Source organism: Olea europaea, chromosome 15, assembly GCF_002742605.1.
Source record: "Olea europaea var. sylvestris chromosome 15, O_europaea_v1, whole genome shotgun sequence".
NCBI classification, from domain to species: Eukaryota; Viridiplantae; Streptophyta; class Magnoliopsida; order Lamiales; family Oleaceae; genus Olea; species Olea europaea.
In genome coordinates, this window is record NC_036251.1 from 18,480,053 (window position 1) to 18,489,211 (window position 9,159).

Sequence of the window (9,159 nt, forward strand, 5' to 3'; positions counted from 1 at the left end):
CAAGTACGTAATCCTTTTCGTCACAGTTCAGTCTCTAGAAACAGAACGAGGACTTTGCATTTCCATATTGAAGAATAGCAATAATATGATCGTAGCTTCAGTAGTGTAGGAGAGACTCCCACTGTCATCCCCCAAATTGACTTTGTTGTTGTCACGGTTTGGAATAAATGCATGGCTTTACAAACTATTACTGGAAGGGGACATCGACAGCGAAAATCGATAGGCACTAGCGCCGGCAGAGAGAAGAAGTATGGTTGATTTTGGGGAATTTATTTTTCCTTAATAAGATGGTGTGTTTTATTTTTGGGACATGAGAGGCCCCTGTGTGCAATTAGAATCGAGGTCACGTTTTAATTTTCAAATGTTTAGTAGATTTTGATAGTACTGATGAAATATGTAATTGAGAAATTATGAAGTCCATAAAATACGTGATTTAAATGAATTGTTGACTCTTAGTTTAAATTAAAATTAAAATTTTAATCCTACTACTTAAAGGCTAAAAAGTGTTCAAGAGACAATAATATTTATGTTTATCATCAATTTGGATAGATTTCTAAGTGCTAATGGCCGATGTCAAGGTACTATGATTGTTTATCTTTTTCTTGTTTGGTTGCCAATAACAATTCTTCATCTTCCTTTGCTTCAACATAATTGACTCTCTCTTCATTATTTTGGTTGTCAAGCTATATAAATCACATCAGTTGCTTTTGAATTTTGTAAGAATTTTCATTGTATCTACTCCCAGTAAAGATGAAAATTTACACAATATTACTTGATGACATATGACCTGAATTTGAATTTGTTGCTGCTATAAAGTGATCATTGTTGCTAATATTGCTCAGTATTCGGAGAAGTTTGTAGTTGAATGGAAGTTTCACTTATTTAATACTCCTTAGATATGTTTGTAGCTTGATCATTTTCGGAAGTTATATGTTAGACTTTTCATTGTTCAAAGCTTAAAATTTATCTTGTTCTCATAGAAGATAGACATTGCAATCACGTCCAAAGCATGTTGAAACTGTATGATTAGTTAATGACCAATAAGGAAAGGGTTAAATTAAAACTGAATCAGTAGTGGAGCATTTAGAGGGGATTAAATCTAACATTTGGTGCAGTCTCTTTTCTTTTACTGCATCTTGTTTGGCCTCGGATTGCTTCATGTAGTTTCATCTGTGTGCTTGTCTTTTAAATTAGCTTTGACAGTAGATATGGTGTTCAACGTGTTCCAAACAGAGGGTTTCGTGAAATATTAGAAAGAAAATAATTATTATCCTTCACATTTAAAATTTTTGATTTCATGATTGTGAGTTGTGACGATGGAATTCTCAAAGTGTTGAATTGTGTCATTTAACAATTTTTGCTGAGTCGTACTTGTTAGGTAAGCAAGTACTTGTGCTTGCTTATTTATGAACGTATAGGAAATGTTTGAAATACTGTCGGCTTATATGATTGCGTTGCAAGAATGTACCTTTGTGGGGTTATATGGACTTTTGGTAGCATTTAATCATATAATAATTTGCAGAGATGCACGTAGTGATTATGTTGAAAATTTTCATTGTGAGATTATTGAAATGTTTTCTTATTATCAATTTTACTGTTATGTTTTAAGTTAACAAGTTGACAATTAGTTTTGTAATACTGTTATCAATTTTGAATGTACGATATTAATTTTTTGGAAGGGGCCTAATTTGTGGAGTTCGCCTTATGCCCCTAAAATCACAGGACCTACACTGCTCTCTCTCACTACATCGACCGCCGGCTAACTCCTCTCCGTGACGGAAATCTATCCTGCCTCCGGCCAACGACGATATTGGAAGCATTGGAGGAATCGCCCACCGCTTTTTGGATCTCATCTTCTGTGCAATTGCAAATCAACATTGTGTAAAAAGTATTCCATTTTTTGAATTTATCTTTGGAATTAATTTTGCAAGGAATATAGAGCTTATTTATTCTTGTTAAATCATTGGGTTTATTTATTTAAATTTTCAAAGATGTTATATTAATGTAACCGTTAAATTTTGCTATTTGTTAATATGAATTAGGTTTTCTATTTAATTTTCTTCGGTCCCAGATTCCAGTTTTAAGTCATGCGTGTTGGTTGCTGTTGGTTGTTTAACAGTAGTATTTTATACTCGTTTTGTGTGAAGGAGAAATATTTGTCGTGGTAATTATTTACATGACATACGGTATCTTGCATTGGGGTGTTAGTTGATGTAATGGAAATATTTTGTTGTGGACAGTGGGTGGTTAGCAATGGCAGTGGGTGAGAAATATGGAAACTGAGGTCGTGCCTGATTAATTTTGGGTTTGATATAATGTATTTTCGATTTAAAATGTTGTTAGTTAGGACAATATTTGTGGACATGGACAGGCAGACATACATTTATTCAAATTGTTTACATTTATAGAGTACATGTGTAGTTCCCTCATTTCATTTCGAACCCATCCTTTTGTGCGTAGGTTGTTAATACTCTTCAACAGTGTTCACAGATTAGTTTTTTATGGAAGTTTGTAAATGGTTATTAGATGAATTATACTTATGGTGTGAACTCTTTTGCAATATGTACCTTAGAACCCATATGCTACATTTGCAACACGACAGTGTAATAAGACATCCTATAGAAAGGGATTTAGAGGGTGTTTGTTTTCACTTGTAATTGTTTTTCGACTGTGATGACTGGATTTCCGCTGTTATGTACCAACTTCTTGTGTTGGGGCACTATGCATACGTATCACATGTGCTTGTTGAAAACTGTCGTTCCCGACATTTGACCGCTGTAATTCTTGACAATTGGGTGAATCCCGACAGATGAACTGTCGTTCACGACAGTTAGTTGCAGGCATTCCTGATAGATGAGAAATGGCACTGTCCTGCCAGACGAGTGCAGTCATCTATTGACAGAGACTTCGATGACAGTGTCTCGACACATGACTGTGGACAGTGACGACATTGCACGTGCGTTTTGAAATAACTTGTATGTCGAACATTCATATCTCAATGCCGCACGTATTTTTGCACATTCAAAATATTGTTAGTAACATTTTTTTTGAGTTCAACATTGCATGCACAATTCGACATAATCTGTTCTTATACATTTGGGTAGATGATCTGTTCTTATACGTTTGTCGTATTACTTGTTCCGATTGATGTGGTTGTATGCTCTTCTGAAGTACGCTTGTTCTTTGAAATATTCATTTGGTGTTGATTTATGGTCTAACCATTATCGTTTCATGTGTAGAACAGATGGAATTTCAATTTTGGGTGCCAGAGAATGTACGGTTGCCCACTTGCATCTCGCAACGGAGCAACCTCAAGTACATTAAAACGATGATGGATTGCTTCAACGACCGACTGCGAGATGATTTTCGGAACTGCTGCCTTGGATTTCTTGCTGACGTTCCGGAGATCCAATTTTCCGCTCAAATAATCCAGGCCCTTGTGTGCCGAGGGATCCATTGCGATAAGTCCCACGAGTTGTGGTTCAACGTGCAGGGCCACCTTATCCAGTTTGGACTGTAGGAGTATGCTATCATCATTGGACTGCATGCTGGCTCGTTTTCGGAGGGCGATCAGTTGAGCAAAGCATTGGAGAAGAAGAAGCTAAAGAAAAAGTATTTCAAATCGCTAAACAAGATTTCATGTGCCCAGTTGGAGAAGACCTTTGTCCGCGCGTCGACACCCTGGGTATATAGATATAAGCTCGGGCTTGCTCTGATTGTGGAAGGAGTTATCACTGCTCCGGATAATAATGTTAGCATTGATGAGGATACGCTTTCTCTCGTCAACGACTTGGAGCTGTGTTTTTCATACCCCTGTGCCAAAGTGGGGTATAGCCATTTGTTGAAGGGATTCCGAGGTACTTGGGCACATAAAATGAGTGATGCAAAGATGAAGAACGAAAAGGACGTCATTAACACAATTCACGGATTTTCGATCGTCATGCAGGGACGAACAGAGTTACGTTCATGTGTTTTGTTTGTTAGTATTCGAAGAGTAACGTACATTATTTGGATGGACACTTATGCAACAATATTTTTGTTTTCGTCCAAATTTTTGTTTTCGTCCGGACAGATTTGGGCATTTGAGGCCATGCCTGAACTCGGCGAGCACTTTGGTGAGTGGGTGGGTGAACGATCGCCCCTACTTCTATGTTGGACCTCTACGAAACAATCGCAGCAGCGTACGTACGATGCGTTCTTCAGGGACGTACAGGTCATGGACATTTTTCATTTGCCTTTCAATTCTTTTGTTTTCTTAGGAATAGTATGCAATATATTTGAACTACCCGTTCTCCCCTATTGGTACAGCTGCACGTGCACGCCACATTGCGTCCCACAGAGGTCGAGCGTGATCTGTAATACATAGCCTGTTTGGTGCCGTTCTCTAATCGTCCGGTGTAATTTTTGGACGACCTCGCTAGGAGTGTTGTCGGGCCACAGTTCCATGAGCGGCATCGGCCAGTGGGGTACATGAGGGTAGCACTGCGGGTGACGGCCATGACGACGAGTCCAGTGCAGGGGTCGAGAATGATGAGACATTCACGAGCGATGACCGTCAGACATCGGAAGGCAACGGGGACGATGGATCTAAGGCTAATGACAATGGAGATAGTGGTGGTGACACCTCCAGCGAGACCGGTGGTGGTGACACCGAGGACGACGAGGATGCCTCGGGATGGCAGTCGAGTGCATTACCCACTCCAATGGTTGGGCCGTCGACATTTGGGCTATCAGGTAGGCGTGGTGGACCGACTGTGACGATGGAAGACGTGGAGGGCATGTTGTTGGACCAGTGCATCCTCTTCGAGATGAGGTTGCGGACCGTGAAGCTTGAAATCATGCAGCACGTGACCGAGGAGTTCGCCAGACTGAGGGACTTCATATCTACCTTGGTGCCCCCGTCCGGTGGCACCTCTACTTCCGCTGCAGCTCCTGCTATGAATGAGCCACATATTTGGGACGACCCCCACGAAGGTAAGAGTTTATGTTACTGTAACTTCCACTTACAACATGTCTGTAGAACTGTGCAATTTTTCCTATGCGTCCGCTTACAAATGTATTTTTTAAATTGTCAAATTACTTAAATGTAGATGGAGGCGACATGGACCTATGCCCGGATGACGATGGCCATCCTTTGCCTATCGAGAACTTGGAGATGAATGGTATGTCGGTTAGTTATGTCTAACACATATTAGTCTTCGATGTCATCTCATCTCGTGATATCCAACTGTATTGAATTTCAATCCTTCAGTAAATTTTTTTTGGGTTTCCAACTAGACGGGCAAGGCAGCGACGTGCGGAGTCCACATGATGATGATCGTGCAGAGGAGACTGAAATGCAAGAGTGGAACGGTACGTGCATAAATTTTGTATTTTATGTCATCTCATCTCGTGATATGCAAATGTATTAAATTTATGTCGGTTAGTTATGTCTAACACAGATTAGTCTTCGATGTCATCTCATCTCGTGATATCCAACTGTATTGAATTTCAATCCTTCAGTAAATTTTTTTTGGGTTTCCAACTAGATGGGCAAGGCAGCGACGTGTGGAGTCCACATGATGACGATCGTGCAGAGGAGGCTGAAATGCAAGAGTGGAACGGTATGTGCGTAAATTTTGTATTTTATGTCATCTCATCTCGTGATATGCAAATGTATTAAATTTAACTCATTGAATAATTTTTACTTTGTTGTCGAGTAGCTGGGGAAAGCAGTAACAAATGGAGCCCACACGACGACGACCATGCAGACGAGGGTGAAATGCATGAAGTGAATGGTACGTGCGTACTTTTTCAACTTCTGTCATCTCATCTCGTCATATGCATATGTATTCAATTTCATTCTTAAATTTTCTCTGTCTTCCAACTAGACGGGGAAGGCGGAGATGAATGGAACACACAGGACGACGACCATGCAGAGGAGGGTGACATGCGGGAGGTAAACGGTACGTGCATAATTTTTTCCAACTTCTGTGATTTAGGTTCTATTACCAATCAGTTCCCCCCATGCAAATGATAATTCATATCTTGTGTTTGTCTATTTCACCAAATTTTCTTTCAACTAGACCCAGGAGAGACCATCCCCACCCTCCCCAGCGACGACAACGAGGAAGGCCCATCAACCCATGACGTCACGGAGGTGGACAGTACGTGCCTATTTTCCTTGACTAATCTTATTCCACGACTATGTGGCCTCCTTCACACAGAACTATTTCACTAAAATGCTGAAATTTTTTATATGACCGCTGCCACAGAGTTGTCAGCACAGGTGACCGTACTAGAGAAGGAAGGCAATGTGGATAGCACAAACAGGCGGCGATCGACTCGTGTTCGACGTCCTGCACCACCTACTCGAACTTCATACACGAAGGGAAGGACAAAGAGAGTAAAGAAATAAGTGAGTTCAAGTGGTTTGGTAAGGTCTGTTGTAGTAGTAGATACGCTGTTCGTAACGAAGAAATGCTTTTAATTTGGTTTGTTTTATGGACAGATACGTTTGCTCAGTCATATGCTACACGTTAAACTGTCTTATGTAGAGTATATATCGTTTTACGATAATAAATGTTTAGTGCAAGCATGGGACGGTATTGTCAGTAAATTTTGTGTGTATGTGTTGACGATATAATGCATGTATTGTTCATGAAATATGCTACACGTTAAACTGTCTTATGTAGAGTACATATCATTTTGCTATAATAAATGTTTAGTACAAGCAAGGGATGGTATTGTCGATCTAGTTTGTGTGTATTCGTTGACAATATAATGCATGTATTATCATTCTTATACATCCCAATCATATGACTTGTCAATACGAACTGACAGTTTTTCTGTCAGAGTCTTCACAAAAATCTTCATGCCTCCCCTCAACCTCAGCACCAAGTGCAGAGTTGACTCATTCTGAATGCTATAGTCTGCCAATGTTCGATCGTCCTCAAGCTGTTTTCCAGCGAAGATCAGCCTCTCCTGGTCTGGTGGGATTCCTTCCTTGTCCTTAATTGTAGCTTTAACATTATCAATGATGTTAGAGCTGTCACCTTCACGGGTTATTGTCTTCCCAGTAAGGGTTTTGACAATAATCTGCTTGCCACCACTAAGCCTCAACACCAAGTGGAGTGTGGACTCCTTATGAATTTTATAGTCAGGCAAACTACGACTATCCTGAAGCTGTTTACCAGTGAAAATGAGCCTCTGTTGGTCTGGTACAATACCTTCCTTATCTTGTATCTTAGCTTCACCATTATATTTATGGCATGTATTGTTTATGATATATGAAAAGGTTGTTCGTTTTTTGGTGATTAAATTGCATGCACATTTCCTACTCCATGGGTGAGTAAATTTTTTTTATTTTTACGTTGATTGGATGGATAGTTACGAACAATCTCTGATGTGTCATTTCACTGTAGCAGACACCTGATGCAGGTAAGCAGTAGATTCATTCGAAGGGCTGATTTTTTTAGTTAAGTATGTGCGTTCATCGAGGTGTGATGACGAATTTTTGTAGAATGATAAAGAGTACAAACAAAATGAAGGCTGAGGCTAAATCAACAGGTTTAGTGAATAGCACCAAAAAACAGCCAAAGGGATCCAAACCTGGGTTCATGCATGAAGGTGCAACTGTGGAAACTATTACTCCTATTCTATGTGATGTGGATAATGATCTCAATGGGGGTTATGAGATTACTTCAATTCCATATTGGGATATGGTTAAGTGGAACGGACATTGAGACACAACATTTGTTTGTACTCTAATTAAATTGATGTTCATGCTACTTGATAAAGTAGTAGTATTTTGTACTTTAATTTCATTGGAGTTGAAGGTGTTATTCCTACACAAATGAATCATGGTATGTAATGATCTTGTGTGTAATGGAGTGTGGTCGAAGGATCGAGGACAATGATTATTGTAAATTTCGCACTACCGTAGTATGAATAATTTGGTGTTATATTTGTGACGTTGGCCCCAACATTACAACCGGTGTATGTTTATTTCAACATGCGTTTTAGTATGAATTAGCTTGTTGGTACAAATTAAAGTGTATTTGAAAAATGGCTTGTTGTGTCAGCCAATGTTCATCTTCATTGGCAGGGACATTAATTTTATCAATTTTTCATGCAATTCATATGATTTAGAATTTAAAAATTGTATTCAGTTATGACTAAGGACTACAAAAATTCAATAAAGTAATTTAACTCAAATTGATTGCAGGAATGTTGCCATTGTAGGTCTTGCACATGGGTACAATTTACTCATAATTCTCACCATTTATGGACTGCATTAAAGTAAACTTACAACCTTAATCATCACACTAAACCATCACACCAATGGTCAATCAAGTGTTAAGTAGAATTAAAATGGTGGTTGGCTATTAAATTGCTTTAAATGTCCTCAAATACCTTCAGTATAAAGCATGGCTTGCACTCTTCAAGTGGGATATATGAGACTCTTTGTGAGGCATCTTGTCGTAGGAACGTATCACAATATTTGAAGTCTGTTTCTTCATATGAAAACAATGGTATTGTCCACGGGAAGCAATTCACCGCTGGCAGTTGAGGAGTCTTTGCCAATACACGGTTCAACCCGCTATGTCCCATCATAATTTCTTTGGACAATGAGGAAGTGAGTTCGAACGGTGGTAGGAGAACAATCACTATCGTTCCCTTTTCGAACCTGGACGAAGTTGTATGTGATGAAGATAAGTCTCCCAAATATGTGCTTGAATGGGTCGTCCCATTTATGGATGCAGACGAAGTTGAACGTCACGAGGATGAGAGGCAGGGTAAGGTTCCATCGCCCGAGGTAATTGTCATCACCTTGGATGATGACGGTGGGGAAGAAGGTTCAAGTGTTAGCTCCAAGTGAAGAGTTTGGCTCTGTTGCGTGTGTGGGTTTTTATGTAAGTATGTATAGTGCTTTTTGTAAGGTATGGATTTTGTGAAGTATGTACCAATTCTATAGCATGTAGGAAACTCTCGTTGGCAAGTTATGTGTATTTTGTATTTTGTTAAGCGGAGCTCGAACAACTGTCGAGAATGGCAGGCACCATCTGTCGGGAACGACATATGAACTATCGGGATTTACTGGCAAATTTTCTGTATATGTAGTATACATATTCATATAACATGTATTTTGGGTGAACGAACACAACCTCATGTGTACAT

At 39.5% G+C, this 9,159-nt stretch overlaps 1 protein-coding gene across 1 annotated transcript; it reads right to left on the reverse strand.

Annotated features, from left to right (window-relative positions):
- Positions 1–1,156: 1,156 nt before the first annotated feature.
- LOC111411332 (polyubiquitin-like) lies at positions 1,157–7,600 on the reverse strand. Its single transcript, XM_023041873.1, has 3 exons — positions 7,591–7,600; positions 6,800–7,229; positions 1,157–1,217 (listed from the first exon to the last, which is right to left on the reverse strand). Exons 1-3 carry the CDS (start codon positions 7,598–7,600, stop codon positions 1,157–1,159), a joined length of 501 nt encoding a protein of 166 aa, XP_022897641.1.
- Between the last annotated feature and the right edge of the window lie 1,559 nt (positions 7,601–9,159).

Bases quoted from the DNA above. Each gene is read 5' to 3' on its own strand.
- LOC111411332 (XM_023041873.1), bottom strand. The intron at 1,218-6,799 runs ATATGATTGGGA...TTGGAACACGTT, and splicing joins TCAGTTCGTATTGACAAGTC to GAACACCATATCTACTGTCA.